Source organism: Delphinapterus leucas, chromosome 8 (assembly GCF_059928025.1).
Source record: "Delphinapterus leucas isolate spDelLeu-1000000601 "Yukka" chromosome 8, BTC_Dleu_Yukka2, whole genome shotgun sequence".
Taxonomy (NCBI): domain Eukaryota; kingdom Metazoa; phylum Chordata; class Mammalia; order Artiodactyla; family Monodontidae; genus Delphinapterus; species Delphinapterus leucas.
Genome location: NC_143136.1, coordinates 15,777,015 through 15,804,091, shown reverse-complemented (window position 1 = coordinate 15,804,091; position 27,077 = coordinate 15,777,015). Strand labels below are relative to the sequence as shown.

The following is a 27,077-nucleotide window of genomic DNA, read 5'->3' as shown; positions in this document are numbered from 1 at the left end:
ATTTATTTGCTGTATTGGGTCTTTGTTGCTGTGCCCGGACCTTCCCTGGTTGCAGAGAGCAAGGGCTTCCCTTTGTTGCGGTGCGTGGGCCTCTCATGGTGGCTTCTCTCGTTGCGGAGCACGGGCTCCAGGCACGTGGGCTTCAGTAGTTGTGGCACGCAGGCTCAGTAGTTGTGGCACACAGGCTTAGTTGCTCCGCAGCATGTGGGATCATCCCGGACCAGGGATCATACCCGTGTCCCCTGCATTGGCAGGCGGATTCTTAACCACTGCGCCACCAGGGAAGTCCCGGCCTGTTTCTCTTTTTAACAACTAAAATGTCTTCCTACAAGACTTCCCCGTAGGCCGCTGGGTCAGAGAGAAAGGTGATTTCAGCCAACCAACAGGAAACCTCAAAATAAATTCATAGAACCTAGGAGTTTATTTTGCTCATTTGGTTAGACTTACCTCCATCCTTTGGTTTGGCAGTTGGTGATGTATATTGGCCAGGTGGCCAAGGATGTCTTGAAGTGGCCCCGCCCCTTCTCCCCTCCTGTTGTGAAACTGGAGAAGAGAGTGGTTGCTGAGTATGGGATGCCGTCCACCCACGCCATGGCAGCCACCGCCATCTCCTTCACCCTCCTTATCTCTACCACGGACAGATACCAGGTAAGGCGCAGACTCCACTTCCTCCCGTGTAACACCATCCGTACGATGAGGCAGCAAAGAGTTTCCCTTCAGGATTTTCTTTTTTTGAAGGACTTTGAAGTTTATGAAATAAAGATGGGGAACAAAAATTTACTGAGCAGTCAGTGACAATGTTTTTATAAATGAAGTGACCATATGATTTAGTACCCAAAGCAGGTTGTGCCCAAGAGTGAAAGTGGACACCATTAATAATGACAACAGGGGCTTCCCTGGTGGCGCAGTGGTTGAGAGTCCGCCTGCCGATGCAGGGGACACGGGTTCGAGCCCTGGTCTGGGAGGATCCCACATGCCACAGAGCGGCTGGGCCCGTGAGCCACAACTACTGAGCCTGCGCGTCTGGAGCCTGTGCTCCGCAACAAGAGAGGCCACGATAGTGAGAGGCCCGCGCACCACGATGAAGAGTGGCCCTGGCTCGCCTCAACTAGAGAAAGCCCTCGCATAGAAACGAAGTCCCAACACAGCAAAAATAAATTAATTAATTAAAAAAAAATAATAATGACAACAGCACCACAAACATAACCAGGGTGTGTGGCATCCCGCTTCTGAAAGCATTTTCACCCTGAGCTGCCCAACCAGATGGCACTGAATAGGTGCTGTCATCCTCTGTTTGCAAGAGACTCGAGGCGTTTATGATCCTAGTGAATGATCCTCCAGGGCTGAGATGATTTCACCAAATCCTCCAGCTACATGTCCCAGGGCCCAGGGTGAAATAGCCTGTTCCCAAATTAGCCCCCAAAGATGTCTCTGCCTTTTTGGGGGGCTCAACCGTTAGAAATAATCATTCCATATTTTCTAGAAAGCTGTCTAAATGACAGGTGATTAATAACTGTTGAAAATAGAAGAATTTCACTTAGTATCTGCTTAAATGCCAGTTATAGTAAGACCTTTCAAAAGCTATACTATTACTGCAATGAAGATTTATTTTTCCTTTCTGAGAACTCTTGCTCTAATTTTGTGCTTAATTTCAGAAATTTTACCTTTTACCCGTTGGAAAATTTAGATTTCATTAACTCCAGCAGCCTTGTATGTAAATGACAGTACTGCTTCTCCTGCCCCTCTACACCAGAAACCCAGGGATGTTCCATGTTCCAGGTTGTACAAAAATGGGGTGTCAGCCTGATGTGATTGGAAGAGGATAAGATTAGTGTCAGGTCCTGGCTGTACCTGGTCTGCTACCTGGTCACCTGGGGTCAGATCTCAGTTTCCTAAATGGGAAAAGGACAAGTGTATAGTATCATATCCAACTAGGTATAATCTTTTTTTGTAACTTAAATGTCATGCCAGGATCAAACAATGTCTGAGCTCCCCAGTACTATCGGAATTAATTGAATGCAGACTTCTGAGCTATGGCATATCCCGTGCCGTCTGCCCCAGAAGGACATAGTGGGCCCAACACTGACCCCCATCGGGCTGCTGTCAGCATCAAGAGAAGCCTGTGAACATGCTTCTCTTAGGAAAAAAAATCAACAAGTGGCGCTGACTGCAGGAAAGCAACAACAATCATTTATATGCTCATTTTAAGGCCACCTGGATCTTCTTAAAAATGTCTTTACAGCTTACGTGATGAAACGATTTTCTTTTCCTTTTTATTTTTTTGGCCACACCGCTGGGCATGCGGGATGTTAATTCCCCAACCAGGGATCAAACCTGTGCCCCCTGCAGTGGAAGTGCAGAGTCTTAATCACTGGACCGCCAGGGAAGTCCCACAATAGTTTTCTTAAGGCCTGAGTTGTTATGCACTTCTTTCCTATTTAATTTTTTAATAATAAATGTATTCAGCTTTTGGGGTTATTTACTCATGAGTAGCTCTAAAAATGGGTTTATTTATATAAATATGTGTTCAGGCGAATACCAACCTCTAAATTCTGAATACATGAACTCATTAATTTTCAGCACTTTTTTGATTAAAATCAGAGACCCAGTTAATGATAAATCTTAAGAAAAAATGCACAACCCTGTGTTATTATACTCAGATGTTGCATTGGAAGGAACATGCTGGGCTTGTACTCAGAAGATGTGGCTTCTTGTTCAGACTGTGTCGCTACTGGCTGTGTGACCTTGGGCAAGTCATTGTACCTCTCTGAGCCCCAGCTCCTGTTGTGAGGGGTGCTTGATGGGCAAGCATCTTTGTGCTAAAGTTCAATACTAATGCAACTTATCAAGGTTAAGGGTTTCCTCATCTGTGGACTGGGGCTAGTAATAGAACCTATTTCATACGGTTGTGTGAAGATACATGAGATAGTGACCATAAAGCACTTCACATAATATAGACAGTTCTCTATCGTCTTTATCCTTATTACCACAGAAGACCACAGACATCAGTAGTTGAAGCAACTGGATTATAGCTCTGTGTCTAGCTCATAAGCAGGATATTTGTGTGTTCTTTATATGACTCGTCATTAGCCAGATTCCTCCAGCTGTTTTCATTACTCACGAGCAAATGTCAAGATTCAGTGAAGTCCGGACTCTTGCCTTGACATCTGTACAGAAATATGCCCAGTCTTAACATGGGGCCATTGTTCCCAGGCTTCCTCAAGAAGCTGGTTGTTGCCAAGCTTTATCATCACAGCACATGATGGGGAAGTAGCTAGTTGGACATCCAAATTACAGCACTGTCTATCTACCTTGCCTCTTGGAAATACCATATATTTCATAAGTTTTAATCTAAAAATAGGTAGAAATAAAAAATTATTTATTCCATTAAAACTTGTAGCACAATAGCTAAGGTCAAGTTTTCTACTGTGTCTTATTTGCATGTCAATATGTTGTGAAACTTCCTTCCAGAACTGTATTCCTAGGCATCTTCCCCTTCTCTTTCCTTAGTTTTCCCACTTTTCAAGTGATTTTAGATCATCAGACTGCTGGTCTAGGGAATATGAGATTGAGACTAGGAGTTAGGGGATCAGAAATCCTATTCCTTTCCGCAGCATCAAATTGTATGTGTCTGAACCTGACCTAATGTCCTTGTTTTCTCTTCTCCCCCTGCAGTATCCCTTTGTTTTGGGACTGATGACGGCTGTGGCGTTTTCCACGTTGGTGAGTCTCAGCAGACTTTACACTGGGATGCACACAGTCCTGGTAAGCCTTTGTGGGCAGGTCTTGGGGTGATTATCTGAATAGGAGTGTGGTTACTATGTGTTTATTAAGTTATTTGCATATGTAATTACGTTTCCCATCAGGCCAATGAATTAAGGAATTATTATCTTCTGGCACATGTATAATAATAGTAATGAATCATTAAAATGATATGAAGGAGGCTGAACTGGGCTAGACCCTCATGACTTGGAAGCTAGAATGGTAACAAAGATTCAGGTAGTTTGATTACATGCCGGTTTACCGATGATGCAGCAAGAGGTGCAGAAAAACACCCAGGGTCAGGGATGTGAGTGATGGATGAAGTCCTCCACTTGGTCCTCGAAGATGTGGGTGTGAAATTTGGGGGTCTCAGCTGCCCTTGCAGGGTAGGAGTCCCACCAGGTCAAAAGAGCCCAAATCATGAGCTCGCTTCCTTCCATACTGGCTTTGCGTTTAAAGAGCTGTCCATGTTTTTACCGCATTAGGCATTTTTTTCAGGGCTTCCGTAGTTAGCACAGTTAAAATTACTCAGTTCTATTTCCTGGTGTTCCAGCCAGCTACCCTGGAGTTGCAGAGCATAATGCTGGCCACGGTTTAACTATTTATCATCATAATTGCTGCAAGAAAGGTTTCTTTAAAAAGGATTAGGCCCTTGCTTATTGTGTTACTCTGCACGTGAAGCTGAAAAATTATGTTAGCAAAAGACCTCAGAGGGGGCTTCCCTGGTGGCGCAGTGGTTGAGAGTCCGCCTGCCGATGCAGGGGACACGGGTTCGTGCCCCGGTCCGGGAAGATCCCACATGCCGCGGAGCGACTGGGCCCGTGAGCCATGGCTGCTGAGCCAGCGCGTCCGGAGCCTGTGCTCCGCAACGGGAGAGGCCACAACAGTGAGAGGCCCGCGTACCGCAAAAAAAAAAAAAAAAAAAAAAAAAGACCTCAGAGGGAAAGGCCGGCCTTCACTGGCCCTCTTGTATCTCTTCCTGGTACCTGATGTCGGTCATCCTGGGAAAGGTGGCGGGGGGGTGTGGAACGGCAGAAGCCGCAGAGGTGAACGAATTTAGGGAGAGAGTTTGTCAAAATGGGCAGAAGAAGAGAACAGGGAGGAAGTAAACCCGGAGAAAGACGTTTGTGGCTGCATGAGATGCAGAGAGCAACGTCATGCTTTCCTCTTAAGAAAAAAACAAATTATAACTCCAAGGAAAGCGGGGACGTGAGTGGAGTCAGGGCTGGACCCAGGGTGAGGCAAGTCAGGCAGGAAATTGAAGGGGTGCCAAACAACTCCAGAATCAAAAGAAATGATTTTCATGCGATACTTAAAAAATCAAAATCAATGCAGAAACTTTCTGCAAAATATCCCAATCTGAAATAAAGTCCTGCATTTGTGTGACCTTGCTGGTTTTGCCCTACCCTGATCCTGGAGTGCTGCACGGTGCAAGGGGGCCCAGATTTTGAAAATACGACAGGAGCAATTAGGGGTCAGCCTTATTATCTACCTACCAAGACACGTCCCTGCTGTTCCCGTCCCATTGCACAGTGTGTCTCATGGCTTCTAAGACTTAAGGGGAAAGGGGAGAAGAGCATTCTCAATTTGCTACACCACTGCTCCTCATTATAAAGAGGTTCTCTCCAAATACGTCCACAGACTTAAATATGGAATGAAGCAGAACCCTCTCGGGTGTTTGAGTATTTCTTTTATCTGGGGCTACTTTTTAATTTCCATTGGTTTTAATAAAAAGCGATCTTAGGAACTCAGGTTAAAATTAAAACCAAAGTAAACATGAGAATGTGGAGCTGCAGACATGAATAGAGGGCACAGAAAACCCACCTCAATAAAAATCCAGCTACGTGTCTGTCTTTAGTTTTAAAAGTGGGTTAGGGGGTAGGGAAGCACAAATTTGTGGGGAAGATCGTTTAGACCTCTCTTTGAGATCTAAGGAATGGGTCCCACCACTCATTTTGGAGCATCCGTTCCAGAAAAAACTGGAACAAGGGGCAGTAGCAACTATTCCTCCCACCCCCATCCTGCTCCACCATTGCCGTGCAGGACTCCTTCACACGTACAATTTTGTCTCCTAAAGACCTGAGACCCTGAACTTCCCTGATGGTCTAGTGGTTAAGACTCCACGCTTCTAAAGCGGGGGTGTGGGTTCGATCCCTGGTCGGGGAACTAAGATCCCACATGCTGCACAGTATGGCGAAAAAATTAAACAAATTAAAAGATCTGACACCCTGACTCAGGCCCAGGTCTGAGTCAGACTCCACAGCCACAGACATGGCCCAGGGTAGAATGGTACATAATTTCTAGTAGCAAAGGGGAATGGTTAGTTTTAATAGAAAGATGGAGTTGAATTACGGATTGGTTGTCTTTATTTAGCAGCAACTTAATAAGCTTCTGCAGGGTGACAGGCTTGGAGCTAGATCTAGAAGATACTGAGGTAAACAAAACCTACCTCACCCTCCCAGGTGTCCGAATCTATTGATGGAGACAGATGTATGAGCTACTGATTGCTGTCTGTGATAAGTACTATAATTAGCATGGAACAGCTGGATCAGGCCACCTAAGGTGGCGTGCCTCTCCTCTGGACTCTTCACATTCTCTAGGGACTGCCACACACTGGTGGTTCTCAACCTTGGCTGCACATTCAAATCCCATGGAAAACTTTAAAGAAAATATTTGGGGATGTTTGGACGTCTACGATCACAGCAGCAGCATTAGTCACAGCAGCCAAAATGTGGAAGCAACCCAAGTGTCCACTGATGGATGAATGGATAAATAACATGTGATGGATACATGCAATGGAATATTACTCAACCTTGAAAAGGAAGGAAATTCTGACACACACTACAGCATGGAAGAAACTTGAAGACATCACGCTAAGTGAAATAAACCAATCACCAAAGACAAATACTCTATGATTTTGCTTATATTCATAAAGACAGAAAATAGAAGGTGGTTCCCAGAACCTGAGGGGACGGGGAATGAGGAGTTATCATTTAACAGGTACAGAGTTTCAGTCTGGGAAGATGAAAAAGTTCTGGAGGTAGACAGTGGTGATGTTGCCCAACAATGTAAATGAACCTCATACCACTGAACTGTACACTTTAAAACGGTTAAGATGGTAAAATTTATGCTATGTGGGGTTTTTACCACAATAAAAGATACAGTCCTAGGCATTGGTGTTTTTTCAAAGTTCCTCAGTTGATTTCAGTGTGCAGCCAGGGTTGAGAGCCATCTATTAGACTGTCCCTTAGAGCTGGGCCAGGGCATAAGCCTGGACAAAAGAAGACTTGGAAGGTGGAAGGAAAGTGGGGGCAGGTGCTGTATAGGCAGCCACTGTGTCCACAGCGTGAACGGCTCTAATTGCACCCAGCTAGGAGGCTCACAGCACACGAGTCATTCAGGTGGCTACCAGCTTCATATAAATGGTTCTCCGTGCATAAACAGGAAGGACAGTTCACAGAGAGCAGTCATTTGCTTAATCTCGCCTGGTAAGACATCTCTCTTGTCAAAGGTGAGTGGTTTGCTGTGAGATCAGGCTTCTGGACAGGCTCTGGCTGACTCCTGGGCAGGTCTGAGTGAAGCATGGGGAGGCATTGAACCTGCACGTGGTGTCACCATCCGGCCAAACCAGCTCTGGCATTGCTTCTATCTACCAGGACGCCCAAGGGAGAAACTTGGGCGCTGTCCTAGCTCTTCTCTTCCCACACCCATCAGTCAGGTAGTCACCAAGTCAAATTAGTTCTGACTCTTAAAGATGTCTTAAAGCTGTTCTGACACCACTGCCAGGATAGTATTTCCAAATCTGATGGTGCTCTTCCGTGCATGGAAACATTTCTCCATCTCCTGCTGAACGTGAGGAACAACACAGGTGGCCCCAACTGGGGCCTTTGGGGGAATCGACCTTTGAGAGAAGTCAGCACTGTTTATGGCAAAACATGGAAATAACACAGGGGCCCTGATGACATTCTTGTACCGTACCTGGGGCCACAGTACCTGTAGGCTGGCTGTTCCTTATTGCCCAAGCTGATTTTTATTGAAATTGTACATTTCCCATAGTAAAAAGCATCCTAAGCAATGATTTACAGAAATAGATTTTGGTGTATAATTTCATGTTCCCTTGGTTTGAAAAGTAAACCAATTACAGCCAGCTGAAGGGGCAGGGGAGAGGGTAGAATGTCTTGGAAAGTTGGGGTAGCCCGTGGAATCCAACACAGATGGGGCCGAACACCTAAGCTTCATACGTGTCTTCCTCTCCCTGCAGAGTGCCACGGTGCACAGAACGCAGATCCTAACAACTTCTCTCTCAGATCCAGACCTTCACTCTCAGAGATGAAACTTTGATTGGACTGGGCGTTACCCTTGGGCATGGGAGCCTGGCAGGGAGGCAGGGTTGCAGAGCAGAGACAGGGCCCCAGAAGCCACCCCTGTGTGCTGCAAAGGCAGGGCCCAAAGAACAGGAACTGGAAAAACAACCCAGTAAGTAAGTTCACCATGATTGAGAGTGCCCAAACTCAAGTGGTTACCTTGTGCATGAGTCAGGATGCCTTGAAGGCAAATAACAGAAACCAGCGCAAACTTGTTGAAGCTGGAGAGGAAATACACTGTTTTTTTTTTTGTTTGATTTTTGTTTTTTTTTTGCGGTACGCGGGCCTCTCATTGCTGTGGCCTCTCCCATTGCGGAGCACAGGCTCCGGACGCGCAGGCTCAGCGGCCATGGCTCGCGGGCCCAGCCGCTCCGTGGCACGTGGGATCTTCCCAGACCGGGGCACGAACCCACGTCCCCTGCATCGGCAGGTGGACTCTCAACCACTGCGCCACCAGGGAAGCCCTACACTGGTTTTTATAACCACACTGTAGGAAGGGCAGAGGTGCAGGTGGCCACTGGGAGTGTGGGCCTCTGGGTCTAGATCTTTATTGCAAGCCTCCCCCACTCTTTCCCTAGGTTCTTTTCTTTTCTTTTCTTTATGGCTGTGTTGGGTCTTCGTTGTGGCGCGCGGGCTTCTCATTGTCATGGCTTCTCTTGTTGCGGAGCACGGGCTGTAGGCGTGCAGGCTTCAGTAGTTGTGGCACGTGGGCTCAGTAGTTGTGGCTTGCGGGCTCTAGAGCTCAGGCTCAATAGTTGTGGCGCACGGGCTTTAGTTGCTCCGCGGCATGTGGGATCTTCCCAGGCCAGGGCTCAAACCCGTGTCCCTTGCACTGGCAGGCAGATTCTTAACCACTGTGCCACCAGGGAAGCCCCCTCGGTCATTTCTGTATCTCTCTACATGGTGGATCCATCCTCTTGGGCTGCCCTGTCTCTGATGCTAGACCCAAGGCTTAAATTCTTTCTGTGTTACTCCTGAAAAGATTCTAGTGGAGACTTTCATTGGCCTAGCCTGGATTATGAGTCTCTTGCTGTACCAGACACTGTCCAAGGGGATCAGGGGATTGTGATTGGACAAGCTGGGCCAGAAGCCAGCCTATGTGAACAGGGGCTGTGATTGGCAGTGACGGTTAGGGTTAGTACTGGCGTGTGAGAGGGCCCCTTCTCCAAAATAAAATGCATCTGTTGCCAGAAGACGGCAGGCAAAGCACCAGCGACATACTTTGTACATTGACATCATTGCATTTTCCTACTGTTTGAAAGACTCAAAAACTGGACGTTATGTTTGTGGGGAAAGGAGGACTAGAGAAAATCAAGAAGGCTGATCATACTATGTTTGTGAAACCTAAAATAAATCAACTTATACAGAATTGATTTTAAGTCTTTTAACTGATAAAGCAATCATCCCTAATATATTAACAGTAAAATTAGCCAGAATTTTGTTGTTGTCGTTAGGTTAGTGAATAGTTGTTCCATTATTTTAAACTTGAGTTAGCTGAAATTCTGTTCTATTTTATTGTCCCTAAATTGCTTGATCTGTGAATAATTATATAGATATTAGGTTTTATTTGCTTACTCATTTTTTTTCCCCCTAAATATTGCTTTAGTTTTGGTTGGAGTTGGAGAATGTTGAAAAGGTTTCTCAAATATTAAATTATCTGCAGACCATACAAAACTATGTTCTGGCTTTGGACTAGAGCATTTTGGGTGTGTTTTTTCAAGTTCTTTGAAACTACTTTTTTTTTTTTAAAAAAAACTTACTTCAAACTGCCTTACTTAACTTAGAGAGAAAGCGAATTGTAATATAAATTACACCCTACAAAGCTCTACTTTGTTATACCCTGTTGGGTGAGTTAGTTACTGAGATAAAAAGGGAATTTGGTTGTGTTTCTAGGCATCAGTCACCACAATATTATGCACATTCTTTTCTCTTTACCTTGGAGAGAAGTATTTTTACCCTTTCATTAAAATAGAGGATTATTTCTGGTTTCAAAAGTATTAAATACTCATGGTAAAACACTCATCCCCTCTTGTGTTTAAAGTTGTTGTTGTTGTTGGTGTGTGTGTGTGTGTGTGTGTTAAGACAAAATAAATTGCCGTTAGCCAAACCACCACACGAGGAGTTCAGACAGCCAGACAGCCATTTGTTAGGACGATGCAAAGGGAAACTGAAGGCACTTTAGGCTTCTATATTAATTGAACCAAAATTAGGACTTTGCACAATTACCAGCAAGGACTGCTCATGGTTTGTATTCCTAACAACAAACATAGGCAAATTAATTTTTTATCTCCTTTCTCAGTGCCGTCTAAAAAGCCACAGTTGGGGTAACTTTTTCCACCTATTCTGTAAGTGTGAGGTACATAGACTCCTGGAAACGCCCTAAATCTAGGAGGGGGAGCTGGACTGAGCCTTGAGTGCAGCCCACAGAAGATAGGCAGAGACAGAAGTTGGTCAAAGCACCAGAATCACGCAGAGTTCGGAGGCCCCTAGGGGCAGTGGGCCAAGCCCTAAAGGGCTGAAAGCAGGCACAGTCTGGTCCTGGGCCAGTTTGCCTCAGACCAGAAGCTACTTATATCCTTCCTCCTGCAGTTGTTGGCCTCTAACATTCTGTGGCCTGGAGCCTCAGAAGCTGCTCCAGTAGGATGTGTTGTCAGACCTGCCAGAGTGTGACAACCAACAGTTAGTCTGATAGGGGAGGGGAGCCAGTGTCTGGGCAGCCAAGCCAAATGGACTAGGTCTGCAGCTACAGAGATGGTCCCTTGAGGCCGAGTTGGGCAGGTGAGGTGGTGATGGGGAAGCAGGTAGTTTACCTCAGTGAGAATGACACCAAAGTACCTGTATAGCCCAGATTGCTGAAGAGGGAGCCCAGGTCAATGCTTAAGGTCTAGAATGTATTGAGAATGCATTCACTTTTCCCAACTACTCATGAAAAACAAGCACATTCAAATACAGAGCACAGATTTGAGATGCAACACTACCGTGGGTTGTATTTGTGTTCTACATGAGTCCCATTTACTAATAAAATAAGAGTAAGGGATCAGATTAAACCTTCTGTAGAAGCCAGTCTCCATTTTTCTTTCTTTTCCTAGGTTATTGCTTTTTGGATCATATAGTGTGTTACAGTCTTATTGAAGGGTGAAGTTTTTCTGTAAGCTTATAATCATGTGCCTCTTTTTTTTTTTTTTTTTTTTTTTTAAAGAAAATTAAATTTATTTCTCACACCAGAAACCAGAGTGGTCCAGACTGGTGGGTCAGCTGGGAATCTGGCTTCTTCCCATCTTGTAATTGTATGCCTCTCTTAATGGAAAAAGCACTGTCTTCAAAATTTGTCTGTGAAATCAACTTTTGTAAATTGAATCATACCTTCCCATTTATTTACATGATTATTTTAAAAAAGATTCTTTGGCCCCTTGGGGAAATATGTACACGAATTTCTGCCATAAATGCTCACTGTTGCTGTGACATCCCTGAAAACATTGGCACTCACTGGCACCTTATTTTCATTGCAGCTCTCTAAGTTATTCCTAGTTTGTCCCACTAGTGGAACAAAGAGAAAGCGATATGAAATGCTTTGCCGTGATTCAACTAACCACTGAAACCAGAGAATAAAACTTTATTTCTGAACCAAATCCAATCATAGGAAGAAAATTCAATCTAGTTTCATAAACTATTCACCTTCTTCAGAAGGCAGATGAACCCCTTAGAAAAGAAGAATCCTGCATATTTTATATCAGTAGTTCAAAGCCATGAAGGCAGAAGCAAACCCAACGTGCTAGGGGCGAAGTGACGTTTTGTCTGCCTCAGCCAGGAAGCCTCCTATATTCTTCATGCTGTTTTTCCAAACAAACATTTGGAAAAATTAGACAGAAAATATAAGTGAATATTTATGTAAACATAAAATAGAGAAGGACCTTTCTAGGCATGATATTAAATGTGACAATTCACAAAAGAAAAGATTAGAAGAGCTGATTACATCCATTTTTTAAAAGCTTCTGTATATAAAAATATATATATAAAGTAACAGGCAAAGGATTAATATAATAAAGCAAAAGCCCAGCATACAGACAGACAGGAACAGGCAGTTCCCGAAAGAAAAAATAAAAATGTCCAATAAATATGAGGCGCCAACTCCACCTGTATTTACAGGGATATAAAAAAAAAGTCATAAAACAAGTACAAATAAAAATGAGGTGTCATTTTAAAATTTTTGCCTGTGAGATTGGTAAAAAATTAAAAGACGGCAATCGATGTTGATAAGGGATTGAGTGCTGGGATATTCTCATAAGAGACTTTTTCATGTAATATGTATCAAAAGCAGTAAAATGTATGATGCCTACCGTTTGACCTAGGAATTCCTTGAGAATTTCTCCTGAAGAGCAATTGAACAAATACATACATTTGCATGAGGTTAGAGTGTTATTTAAAACAGTAAAACATGGAAGACGACTAAATGTGCAACAGTAAGGAGCTGCCAGATTAAATTAATTTAATATCAGGATATGGAACAATATTCAGCTGTTGAACATGATGTAATTAAATATTTATTGATACAGCAGTTTTGTTTATAACCTCTAAAAATTGGAAACAGTACAGATGCCCTTCAACCGGTGAACTGATCAACAGACCTTGGTACATCCATACGATGGATTATACTCCACAGTAACGAGGAACAAACTACTGTTTCATGTAATATGTTGGATGGGCCTGTCTTGTTTTTTCTTATAAGTTTATTGAGATATTATTGATATATAACATATGTAAGTTTAAGGTGTATAATATGATAATTAGGTATACATATATATTGCAGAATGGTAACCAAAGAAGTTAATTAACACCCCTAGCCCCTCACATAATTACCTTTTTTTTTGTGTGCTGGTGATAACATTTAAGATCTACTCTCTTACAACTTTCAATTGTATAATACAGTTTGTTAATTATAGACATGATGCTCTTCATTAGATTCCCCAGAACTTATTCATCTTATAGCTAGAAGTTTGTATCCTTTGATCAACATCTCCCCATTTTCCCCACCTCCCAGCCTCAGGCAACCACCATTCTACTGTTTCTATGAGTTTGGCTTTTTTAGATTTCACTTATAAGTGAGATCATATAGTATTTGTCTTTCTCTGTCTGACTTATTTCACTTAGCATAAATGCCTGTAAGGTCCATCAGTGTAGTTGGAAAAGGCAGGCTTTCCTTCTTTATTATATATATATTTTATATATATTCATATATATATGATGGTTCTCTTTTGAATTATGCTAAGTGAAAGAAGCCAGAATCAAAAGGCTACATATTATATGATTAATTTACATTATGTCAGGAAAAGGCAAAATTATGGTGATGGAGAAAATATCAGTGGTTGCCCGGAGTTACGGTGGTGGCAGGGCTTGCCTGGAAAGGACCAGCGAAAGAGTTTTGGGGGTGATGATACCATTGTTCCATACCCTGATGGCTGTGGTTGTTACCTAAGTCTATACATTTGTTGAAACTCATAGAACTGTAAATGAAAAAAAATGAATTTTAGTGTATGTAAATTTAAAAATTAAATTATACTCTTAAATATAAGAAAAGGCAGAGGGGTCTGGGGAGAGAGAGGGAGAGAAGTACAACTTGTAGAAAAATAAAGGCTAAAAAGACTCCAATTTTAAGGAAAAAAAACTAACACAAAAATCTGCTACAATATATCACTGAGTGAGGAAAGCAGGGTATTTCTCTCTGGTGCATTTTGCACAACACTCCTGAAAACAGTTGTCCCATGAGATTCCCTGGTGAAAATAAAAGGATTCCTTAAGCAGTTTGTGACAGGTGTTCTGCCCCTCCTCAACCTAATACACAGTCGTATATAAAGGTCCTTAAACATTTGAAATCAAAGAAACCAGTGTAATGTTGCTCACCCAAGGTTCTACCCCATTGAATCCAGTTAAGGAAATTCTGAGTGCTTCCTTTAAAATGCACTGTAGGTCTCTGGCCAACTCTTTATTATTCCCTTGGAGATTTCTGAATTTCAAATTGTTTTCTTTTTCCTGCTTTGTATGTTTCTGGACTCCTCCCTAGCAACTATTGATGGATGCTTGATAAATGCTAATTACACAACAGAATTTTATTTAAAAACAAAAGCCCAAGATTCTACATTACAGCAGAAAATAGAATCAACTCTAGGTATGTTAAGCAAAGTGGAATTTAATACAGGAAATGTCACCCAGAAGTCGAAGTGCTGCTGGCGACTTGTCACCACCGCGCTCACCGTCTTCCCCTCTGGGCACTCACCAACCAAATGAGCAGATGCTAGGCTGGAGCCTCTGTGACCAGACTTCGTTGCCTCTAGAAAAGTAGGAGCTGGATTCCCCAACCTACTGCTGCAACTCAGCCTTCCTGTGATGTTGCAGGATCCCAGGAACAGCAGGAGGAAGGTAGCCTCCACCTCTTTTCCACTTTCCAAATTCTGCAAGAATGCATCTAAATGGTGGAATCTGATTTCCAAAGGAGCCGAGGGAATGTAGTTTTTTATCTTTCCCACATCTCAAGTTCAGGGGGAGGCAGGAATGGGCACAGGGTGCTAGTTGAAAATTTCCATTGTGCTTTGGGATCCCTTTTCCCATTGTCATCTGGTTTCCTCTAAGCATACTGTGGGAAACTCTGCTTAGGATAATTTCCTAGAAGTGGGCATCCTAGGGAAAACTATGACATTTTACCAACAGAAAAAACAAGAATGTGAATTTCCTGACATTTGTTTCTTTTAACATTAAATACAAATATTTCCATTCCAGTAGATAAAAGGACACTTGAGAGATTTTCATTCAAAGTCCCTTAGCTCACCTAACATTTTAATGTAGAAATATCACTTTCATATCAGTAAGAGCAGGCTATAATATAAGTGTATGATTGGTTATATTCATGTCTGTCTTCCCATTAGATTGTGAGTGCCTTGAGGCAAAGAATCTTATTTTCTTGATCTTTGTTCGCCCCAGAGTTCCCAACAGAGTGCCTGACAGTAAGTTCACAGTAAATGTCCAGTGGATTGTAATGGATATCATCTGTTATCTGTTCATAAATCAGTCTTTTTTATTTCTTTATACTTTACTGAGTCAGATTTGACAAGATTCAGCCATTAGTCTGAATATTGCATTCACTATAGGAGACCAGGCAAGATCACATGTCTAATATTCTTTTTCAGCATTATTTTGTTTTGCCTATAAGAATAAACTTGTGAAAAATTTAATAGTGGCATGCAAAAGTAAATACTGCTCAGGCACGGATGCTCCATTTTGGAGCTTCTAGAACTCCCAGAGTTGAATGTGGCAGGTGTCTTGACACGTAAAAAGGGACCCTGGAACAGTGGTCTGCAGCATGAAGCTTTGAGGCTCTTTGAGGGACCAGTTCTTAGGAGAAGAGTATCTGAAGACATGCTGCTTCAATGCTTCACACATTTCATTTTATAAATGTGTTGCTGATGTAGCCAGGGATGGAGAGGAAATTCTTCAGTTCCTAATGGACTTGAGAATTGCATAAACAGAAAACCTGCTACCTAGTTCTTGGGTATAGGTGTGTAAGTCGTACCTAGAGGATAAGGAGAGATCAGTAAGCACGCCCAAGGAATCACCACCCAGGTTACTGTAAATATAGCATTACCAGTACCTCTGAAGTCCTCGTGCCCTTTACTCGGCATCTCCCCCAAAGTACCCGCTCCCCAGGTCTCTGACACCATACCTTAGTTGAACTTCGCATAAGTGGAATTACACCGTATATTTTCTTCAGCCCTGGGCTTCTTTTACTATTTCATTTGTCATATTCACCCATACTGTATGTTGCTTTAGTTCATTAATTTTTATTCTTGTATAGTATTAAATCATAGAACTATATCACATTTTACTTGGCTCTTTTATTACTGATGGATATTTGTGTTTCCAGTTTGAGGCTATTATGAATAATGCAAAACTTTCTTTAATGTGCCTTTTAGAGCACATATGTATGTTTTACTGTTGAATATGAATGTAGAAGTGAAATTGCTGGATCATAAGGTATGTTCAGTTTTCAGATGTCCAGTTGTGTTTTCTGAAGAATTGTACCAGTTTATGCTCCCACCAGTAGTATATGAGATTTCCAGTTCTCCACATCCTTGCCAGCCCTTGCTAACGTTAGTCATTTTCATTTTAGCCGTTCTAGTGGGTGTGTAGTAGTATCTCTGTGTGCTTTTATTTTGATTTCTCTGATGAATAATGGCATTCAGCCCCTTTTCATGTTTACTGATCACCTCTTTGGTGAGGTGCCTGTTTATCTTTGACCATTTTTTATTGGATTGTCTTCTCTCTACTGATTTATTGGTGCGTCACTGGTCAGATGTATGTATTGAGAATTTCTTTCCCCATTTTCTGCCTTGCCTTTTTATTCTATTGGTGGTATCTTTAAGTGAAAAGAAGTTCTTAATTTTAACATACTCCAGTTATCAATCTTTACCTGTGTTTATAACTTTTTGTGTCCTGTTTAAGGTATTTTTGCCTACCAGAAGGTTGTGAAGGTATTCTCTTAGTTTGAAAAGTTTTATTATTTTGCTTGTCTTATTTAGATCTATAATCTACTTGGAATTGATTTTGTGACCCACTTTTATTCTATAGGAATACCCAATATACTCAGCATTATTTATTGAAAATTTAGATTGTCTTTTTTCCACCAACTGAAATGTCAACTTTGTCGTAAATCAAGTGACTATACACTCTTTATATATATTAATATGTACATACACTCTCTATTCTTTTCCATTAGTTTACTGGTCTGTCTTCATGCCAATACCACTCTCTTATTTACTGTAGGTTTGTAATAAGTCTTTTTTTTTAAACATCTTTATTGGAGTATAATTGATTTACAGTGTTGTGTTATTTCTGCTGTATAGCAAAGTGAATTAGCTGTAGATACACATATATCCCCATATCCCTTCCTTCTTGTGTCTCCCTCCCACCCCTCTAGGTGGTCACAAAGCACCGAGCTGATCTCCCTGTGCTATGCAGCTGCTTCCCACTAGCTATCTGTTTTACATTTGGTAGTGTGTATATGTCAATGCTACTCTCTCACCTCGTCCCAGCTTACCCTTCCCTCTCCCCGTGTCTTCAAGTCCATTCTCTACGTCTGCGTCTTTATTCTTGTCCTGCCCCTAGGTTCATCAGAACCTTTTTTTTTTTTTTTTTTTAGATTCCATATATATGTGTTAGCATACGGTATTTGTTTTTCTCTTTCTGACTTCACTCTGTATGACAGACTCTAGGTCCATCCACCTCACTACAAATAGTTCAATTTCGTTTCTTTTTATGTCCGAGTAATATTCCATTGTATATATGTGCCACATCTTCTTTATCCATTCATCTGTCGATGGACATTTAGGTTGCTTCCATGTCCTGACTACTGTAAATAGTGCTACAATGAACATTGTGGTACATGTCTCTTTTTGAATTATGGTTTTCTCAGGGTATGTGCCCAGCAGTGGGATTGCTGGGTCATATGATAGTTCTATTTTTAGTTTTTTAAGGAACCTCCATACTGTTCTCCATAGTGGCTGTATCAATTTACGTTCCCTCTTGTAATAAGTCTTGATGTCAGCTAGTAAAAGTCCTCCAACTTTGCTCTTCAAATCTTTTTTTTGTTATTCTTGGCCCTTTGGATTTCCATACAAATTTTGGAATCAGCTTGTCATTTTCTCCAATGCTAGACTTTTTAAAAATTAATTTATTTTATTTTATTTTATTTTTGGCTGCATTGGGTCTTCATTGCTGTGCGGGGGTTTTCTCTAGTTGAGGCGAGCAGGGGCTACTCTTCATTGCAGTGCGCAGGTTTCTCATTACGGTGGCTTCTCTTGTTGCAGAGTGCGGGCTTCAGTAGTTGTGGCTCGAGGGCTCTAGAGCGCAGGCTCAGTAGCTGTAGCACACAGGCTTAGTTGCTCCGCGGCATGTGAGATCTTCTCCACGGACCAGGGCTCGAACCCGTGTCCCCTGCATTGGCAGGTGGATTCTTAACCACTGTGCCACGAGGGAAGCCCCAGTGCTAGACTTTTTATTGGGATTATATTGACTCTATAGATCAACTTGGGAGAATTGGCATCTTTTGCAATATTGTGGTTTTCAATTCATTGGCATAGTACATTCCTCTACTTAGATCTTTAGTTTATCTCAGTAATGTTTTAGTTTACTGTGTAGAGGTATTGCGTATAATATATTAGATTTATTCCTAGGTGTTGGTAGGCTTGTTGCTGAAAATTGCATTTGTTTCATTTTCTAATTATTCTATTTCTAATTAGCCCATATATATAAATACAATTGATTTTTATACATTGACATATCCAGTGTGTTTAGTAAATTCAGTTATTAATTCCATTAATTGCTTGTATGTTCTTTTGGATTTTCTACTTAACACAATTATGCAATTGGTGAACAATGCCAAATTTACTGCTTCCCCAATATTTATTTCTTTAGTTTGCCTTATATCCCATGGGCTTTGATCTCCATTATGATATTGAATAGAAATGATGATGTGGTCATCCTTGTTTCTAAACTCAGGGAGAAGGTGTTTTATATTTCATCCTAAGGGTGCTGTTAACGGTAGATTTTTTTTGTTGGCACCATTTATCAGCATTAGAAAGTTTACTTTTATTCCTGATTTGCTATGAGTTTTGGGGTTTTTTTTATCCTAAATGGTACTGAATTTTATTAAATGATTTTTTGCATCTCTTGAGATGATCTTATGATTTTTCTTCTTTATTTTATTAATGTTATGATTTCTTCTGATTGATTTTTGATTATTACACTAACTTTGCATTTCTGGTATAAACTCAACTTGGTCATTATATATTACCTTTCTTTTTTTTTTTATTATTATTACCTTTCTTTATATCACTGAATTCACTTTCTCCTAACGTGCTTTTTATGGACTTTTATAACTATATTCATGAGTGAGATTGGTGTGTGATATTTTTTTCTTGTGGGTTTTAGTATTACGGTTAGGCTGACCTTATAAACTGATTTGGGAACTCTTCCTCTTTTTCTATTTTTAGAAGAATTTGTATAAGTTTTTTTTTTTTTTCTTTTTAATCTTTGGAAGAATTCATCAGTAGCCCAGTTGGATCTGGAAGAGTTATTTTTGAGAAAAGGCTTTAAATTATATTGATATATTTCATATATATATAAAACTATTCAAATTTTCTGTTTTCTCTATATGTTATGTTTTTCTAGGAATTTGTCCCTTTTATCTCAGTTGTCAAATTAATTGCCATAATGGTGTTTATAAGTCTCTTTATTATCTTTGTAGGATCTGTAATTTCTGTTTTTTCATTCTTGATTCTATAGTCTTTGTTGATCCATTTTATAGGGGCTTATCAATTTTAGTCTTTTTAAAGAACCAACTTTGGGTTTTGTTAATTTTCTCCATTGTACATGTATTAATTTTTGTTCTTTATTATTTTCATCCTTTCAGCATTACTTTGCTGTTATCTTTCTAGTATATTTGAAGTAGATTCTTAATCATTGATTTTTAGTCCTCCTTCTTTTCCAATATATCATTTAAGGCTCTACATTTACCTCTAAAAATATGTTTAGTTGCATTGTACAAGTATTAACAAATTATTTTTCACTGTCATTTATTTGAAAATATTCCCTAATTTCCCCTAAGGGTCACTTAGAAGTATATTACTTAAATTTTAAATATTTGGGAATTTTCTAATTATTGTTTTAAATTTTATTTCTAGCCTAATTTCCCTTTAATCAGAAACGGTACGCTATATGATTTCCATTTCTTGAAATTTGTTGAGATTTACTTTATTTCCCCACATATGGTTGTATTTTGTGTAATTGCTGCATATGGCGTTTTATATGACAGGTCATTTTTTAAATTGTACTTTTTGAAGTCCTGTATCCTCATTGATTTTTTTTTTCCTGCTTGTTCTTTGCATTGCTGAGAGAGGTATGTAAAAATCACTCACTGTGGTTGTGAATTTGTCTATTTCTTCTTTTAGTCTGTCAATTTTTCCTTCACATATTTTGAAATATTTTGAAGCTATATTATTTGATACATGCAATTTTTAAATGGTTGTCTCTTTGATAGGTTAGCCCTTTTACCAGTATGGAATGTCCTTTTTGTCACTAGCAATGTTTCTTGCCTCAAAGCCTACTTTGTCTAATGTTAACACCGCAACACCAGCTTTGTTTGGGTGAGCATTTGCAGAGCATTTTCCATCCTTTTACTTTTTGCCTTTTCTGTATCCTAATATTTGCATTGTGATTCTCATGGGCAGTATGTAGTTGGGTTTTGTTTTTTAATTTAGTTTGACAGCTTTGCTTTTTAATTGGTGTATATAGTCTATTGTCACTTAATATAATCTGATATATTTGGATTTAAATCTGCTATATTGCTTTGTTAACTTTTCCCCACCTGTTCTTATCTCTTTTTTGCCTTCTTTTGTATTAATCAAGTATTTTGACTCTCCCTTTTCCCCTCCTCTATTAACTTGTTATAAAGTCTTTACAATTCTTTCAGTGGTCCCCAAGAATTACAACATGTATCCTTGATTTACGAGCATCAAATGCAAATTAGTAACTTTATCACTTCCTGGGAAGAGTGGGTTATTAAATAAAATTTAATTCTACAAATATTTAAAGCCCTCAAGGACTTATTTTTATTGTTGTATACCTAATATATATTTAAGTTCATCCACATATTTATCCTTTCTGTTGTTCCTCATTCCTTCCTACAGTTTTGTTCTTCCATCTGGTGTCTCATTCCTTCTGCCTAAATTACTCTATTCAGTGTTTCTTTTAGCATGGTTCTGCTGGTAATGAATTTCTCAGTTTTCATTTTACTGGAAATGTCTTTATTTCACTTTCATTTTGCCGGGTTTAGAACTCTATGTCATTTCCTCTAATGTCCCTGAACTGGAATCTTACCATTTCCGTTTGCCCATGGTATACACTTAAATCATTGTAGCCAGCTTGGTCAGACTGGCAGTGAGTTTCCAGATCTCATACCTGCCAAGCAAGGATGACTGTTTTCAAAGTTACGGATAAACCACTGGTATAAGCTTTTTGGAGGGCACTTTGTAGACTGTATTAAGATCTAAAGTGTACATTCAGAGCCTTCTAGGCTCTTAGCCCATTTTCCTAATGCATATAATTGCACAGGTATAAAAGTAAAAATAATAGCAAACATTTATAAAGCACTTACGATCTGCTATGCACCATTCCAAGTGCTTTACATGTATTAACTACCTCATCAGGGTAATTAACAGTGACCCTATGAGGGAGGTACTATTGTTATTCCAGTCTTACAGATGAGGTTAAGTAAACTGACCAAGGTTATACAGTTGGTAAGAGACTGAACTGAGATTTAAAACTAAGCGGTCTGACTTGAGAAGCCATGCTTTTTTTTTTTTAACATCTTTATTGGAGTATAATTGCTTTACAGTGGTGTGTTAGTTTCTGCTTTATGACAAAGTGAATCAGTTATACATATACATATATCCCCATATCCCCTCCCTCTTGCGTCTCCCTCCCACCCTCCCTATCCCACCCCTCTAGGTGGTCACAAAGCACCGAGCTGATCTCCCTGTGCTGTGCGGCTGCTTCCCACTAGCTACCTGTTTTACATTTGGTAGTATATATATGTCCATGCCACTCTCTCACTTTGTCCCAGGTTACCCTTCCCCCAGAATCCATGCTTTTAAATAACATTCTATACTGCCCCTCCAAGGGTGTTCATTAATGCATTTAGCAGCAAACAATGAGAATAAACGTCCACCAATCAGATGGAGTTAAGTATGGTATTTCCATAGAGTGGAATGTGATATAGCCATTAAAATAATGTAGTTCTGTAGTCACAAAAAGATGTGTATGACATATAGTCTATGAAAAACAGGTTACAGTATGGTGCCATTAGTTGTAAAATTATGTGTGGGAAGAGGAGTTGGTTATGGACAGAAGGCTCAGAAGTGCATTTTTAATAGTGAGCCTGAATTACTTTTGACAAAAACAATGAAGTTATTTTAATTTAATGGACAGACACTGTATCTTATTCTTCCTCTATCCTAGTATTTTTTTAATCTCTTCTATTTTTCTACCTAGTATATTTTTTGATGTGTTATAACCAATCAAAAATAAAAGCACGTGATAACTATTGAATGAACTAATAAAGAAATATTTGAGCTCCATTATTATTTACATAAGGATTTCCTAGAAGAGAAGGAAGTTTCTAGACTTTGCTGTGATGAATGATAATTCTTCATTGACTGGGTACTTGCATTTCTTATATCTTCCCTTGCACTGTGTCTATTTTTCTTTTTTCTTTTCTTTTTTTTTAAACAGAACAACACTTAATGTGGTTTTTGGCAATAAAACAAATACCTGCATTTCCAAGTGCTTTTGTCTTTGGTCCCTTTATTGTTTGGGAATCAATTTAAAAATTCACGAAGCATTGATTTCCAAAATTCCTTTTAGTCGCTGTAACCTTACCTACCAAATCTGATTAAGAAAGGGAACCAAGTTGTCCACAGAATTAATATCCATCCATCTTCTCTGTGATGCTGTTTCAGAATAAGAAATACATCTTGAAGGGTTTAGAGAGTTGAGCTGGGCTAAGTTGCCTGTGGAGAGAAATAGCAGTATCTAGCTTGCCATACAGGGCAAATGGATGGTTTATCCATCACATAAACCATCCGTATAAAACTGCCTGAGAATTGGTCTCATTACCAAACTGCCCTGTTGGTGATCGAAATGAACACTAATTGGGGCACAGCAGACAGATGTAGAGTAGTGAATTAGCTGCCTTGCATCTTATGCTCTGAAAATCAGCTAAAAGTCTAGAACTTAATTTTAATCGCAAAATACGACTGAGGTCTGTGTTTGTGTATGTCTGTGGGAATGTTCCTTAAACCACGCTCACTGGGGAAAGGAAATAAACACTTCATGAACCATATTTTTAAATGCACTCAGGGCTTCCTGTAAGTGCTATAATGTATTTGATTTTTTTCCAACACTGAAACCTCCATAAAATTATTCCACATGCATAGGGTTATGGCACAGTTTGGTTTCCACACTGCACCCCTGAGCTCTCACCACATGTATGAAAACAAAGGGTTATGCACGGACCACGGTCTTGTGCTCCACTGTATCTTGAATCCCATTTCTCCATTTTAATAGTTATGTGGTGTTACTGTCTTCTCACTTGACACACAATAACAAGGAAGTCACAATCTCTGTGATTGAGATGGTCCAGCCTCATTATAAACATTGTGCGGCCATATCAGACACACCTAGAACAGTCTGCAGAGCAAGACTGAAATTTTTTAGGTCTCCAGTAATCTCCAGTTCCTCGTGTGATATAAGGGCCGCAAAAGATCCCCTCAGGGAGTTTTGTTTCTGCACAGGGAGCCAGGACTCAAGGTTTCGGAGCCAACATTCCCTGGGGTCAGTGACAAAGGACTGGACAGAATTATTTTTCCTCTAAATGTGAGCAGTCATGTCACCACGTCTACAAAGAATTTTCAGATCTTTCTCTAGGACCTCTTTACACTCAAATGTTTCTTCACTGGAATATCATTCTAAGATTTTCAATAACTATACTATCACTTTTTTACAGTCCTGACTCAAGTATTATATGAGTATGTTACAGTGCTCATATAATTCAGAAGGGTTTATTTTTTTAATCTTTTTTTATTTTTTGGCCCGTCTTTATTATTTTTTTAAATTTTATTTAAGTGTAGTTGATTTACAATGTTGTATTAATTTCCTCTGTACAGCAAAGTGACTCAGTTATACGTATATATATTCTTTTTTCTATTCTTTTCCATTATGGTTTCTCACAGGATATTGAATATAGTTCTCTGTGCTCTACAGTAGGACCTTGTTTATCTATCCTGTATATAATAGTTTGCCTCCGCTAATACCAAACTCCCCTTCCTTCCCTCCCTTACCCCCCATCTCCCTCAGGTGGTTTTATTTTTTCAATGTGTATTTCAAAAAAGCACTCAGGAAGCTCTGACCTGTCATATTCAGCTTGAGGAGCCTGTGTTGACCTCTGCAATTCAGCGAGGTGAGATAGTCTTTGCCATTCACAGTGTTGTCCCCTGACCAGCAGCCGCAGAATCACCTGGGAGCTTGTTAGAAATGCAGACTCAGAACTTCCGTGGTGGTCCATCGGGGAAGACTCCGAGCTCCCAATGCAGGGGGCCAGGGTTTGATCCCTGGCCGGGGAACTAGATCCCACAAGCATGCCACAACCAAGAGTCCACATGCCGCAACTAAGAAGTCCGCATGCCGCAACTAAGAAGTCCGCATGCCGCAACTAAGAGTGTATGCAGCAATGCTGCAGCTAAGACCTGGCTCAGCCAGAATAAATAAATTAATTTTAAAAAAAAGAGGGGGCTTCCTTGGTGGCGCAGTGGTTGAGGGTCCACCTACCGATGTGGGGAACGCAGGTTCGTGCCCCGGTCCAGGTGGATCCCGCATGCCGCGGAGCGGCTGGGCCCGTGAGCCGTGGCCACTGAGCCTGCGTGTCTGGAGCCTGTGCTCCACAATGGGAGAGGCCACAGCAGTGAGAGCCCGCGTACCGCAAAAAGAAAAAAAAAAAAAAAAAATGCAGACTCTCAGGCCCCACTTGGACCTACTGAATTAGATTCTGCATTTTAACAAGTTCCCAGTGGGCTCTAATGCAAGACACAGTTTGAAAAGCACTGAAACAGTCTATACACAACATCCCAGCCAATATGGGGACAATGCCAATTAAATTTCAACCTGCATGGGCCTGTTCAACAATTATATTACATTTGAATATGACTTTCTTCTGTTCTCTTGTTGCTCAGAGGCCCCTCTGCCCACCCAGATTTGAGAAAAATCACTTAAATGTTTGACATTGTCTTTTGTGTCTTCTAGCAGGTTGCCCTTCCCTATACTTGTCATTCTTGCAGGCTGCTTAACAGTTGTCAAAGACAATGTTATAACCTGCCTGTGAAGCTTGTTTGATCTAATGTCATAATCCTGTTGACCTGCCAGGCCCTGTGATTCATTATAGTTAGAGCTGCTCATATTAATGTGAATTATGGGTAGGGAAACTTTGTTTCATGAAGATCTCCTGTTTGGACTTGTTAGATTTTGTGAAACCAAGACAAGCAAGTGATTATTTCCCAAATCATACTGTATATGGACTAGAGTTTAGAAATATATAGTATGCCTAAATGCTTTCTAGTTAATATTGATATTGTAAAAAGCATGCAATAAAAAAAAAGCATGCAATAATATCTTATTGTATCATCACATTAAGAAACATAATACCTGCCTTATTTACTTTTTGAGCAGACCAGTGCCATTTAAAGAGACTATACAGGGACATCCCCGGTGGCGCAGTGGTTAAGAATCCACCTGCCAATGCAGGGGACACCGGTTTGAGCCCTGGCCTGGGAAGATCTCACATGCTGCAGACCAACTAAGCCTGTGCGCTACAACTACTGAAGCCCAAGCACCTAGAGCCCATGCTCCGCAACAAGAGAAACCACCGAAGTGAGAGGCCTTCGCGCCGCAACAAAGAGTAGCCCTTGCTCGCCACAACTAGAGAAAGCCCACATGCAGCAACAAAGACCCAACACAGCCAAAAATAAGTAAATAAAAATTTAAGATAATAATAATAAAATAGAGTATACAAAGGAAAGCAACATAAAAAATGCAACTGTTACATGGGATATGCATATTCAATCATTCAAAATAATTAGTCATGAATAAACATTGAAATAATTATATACTCACTAGAGTATAATTTTTTTTTTTTTTTTTTTTTTTTTTGAGGTACACGGGCCTCACTGCCGTGGCCTCTCCCGTTGCGGAGCGCAGGCTCCGGACACGCAGGCTCAGCAGCCATGGCTCACAGGCCCAGCCGCTCCGCGGCATGTGGGATCTTCCCAGACCGGGGCACGAACCCGTGTCCCCTGCATCGGCAGGCGGACTCTCAACCACTGCGCCACCAGGGAAGCCCTAGAGTATCATTTTATTATTATTTTATTTTTAATAAATTTACTTATTTATTTATTTATTTTTGGCTGCGTTGGGCCTTCGTTGCTGCACTCAGGCTTTTCTCTAGTTGTGGCAAGCGGGGGCTACTCTTCGTTGTGGTGCGCGGGATCCTCATTGAGGTGGCTTCTCTTGTTGCAGAGCATGGGCTCTAGGCGTGCAGGCTTCAGTAGTTGTGGTATGTGGGCTCAGTAGTTGTGGCTCACAGGCTCTAGAGCACAGGCTCAGTAGTTGTGGCGCACGGGATTAGTTGTTCCGCAGCATGTGGGATCTTCCCTGACCAGGGCTCGAACCCATGTCCCCTGCATTGGCAGGCAGATTCTTAACCACTGCACCACCAGGGAAGTCCCTAGAGTATGAATTTTAAATGGTAAAATCATAACTCTTGTTGAAACATAAATGTCAAAGATTTTATTCAACTGATTTATTCATGAAGGAACTAGTCAGATATAAAGAACTTAATATTTACAGACAACTTAATAAAGAAATATTACTTAGATTGCTAGGTTATACAAAACTAGTTACTGACCTACAGGGCAACAAGCTGTTACCTTTGGGGGTCATCATTTCCACTGAACGGGAATTATTTGCATTTCTACCAAAAAAAAAAAATCTGTCAGCTGACTTGTCACTTCACAAGGTCTGAGACCTTTAACAAATAGCAAACAGTGACAGTACCATACTGTCTTGATTACTGTAGCTTTGTAGTATAGTCTGAAGACAGGGATCCTGATTTCTCCAGCTCTGTTTTTCTTTCTCAAGATTGCTTTGGCTATTCGGGTTCTTTTGTGTTTCCATACAAATTGTGAAATTGTTTGTTCTAGTTCTGTGAAAAATGCCATTGGTGGTTTGATAGGGATTGCATTAAATCTATAGATAGCTTTGGGTAGTATAGTCATTTTCACAATGTTGATTCTTCCA

At 40.7% G+C, this 27,077-nt stretch overlaps 1 protein-coding gene across 5 annotated transcripts in view; it reads left to right on the top strand.

Annotated features, from left to right (window-relative positions):
• The window catches only part of SGPP2 (sphingosine-1-phosphate phosphatase 2), a 122,596-nt gene that overhangs the window by 79,502 nt on the left and 16,017 nt on the right, over positions 1–27,077 (top strand). For 4 of the 5 annotated variants that reach the window (XM_089916323.1, XM_022567798.3, XM_089916321.1 and 1 more), the window contains 2 exons: positions 469–648; positions 3,676–3,765. In XM_089916323.1, coding sequence (XP_089772449.1) covers positions 469–648; positions 3,676–3,765 — 270 coding nt within the window. The remainder of the gene's footprint in view (positions 1–468; positions 649–3,675; positions 3,766–27,077) is intronic. The other variant, XM_089916322.1, reaches the window with a different exon arrangement.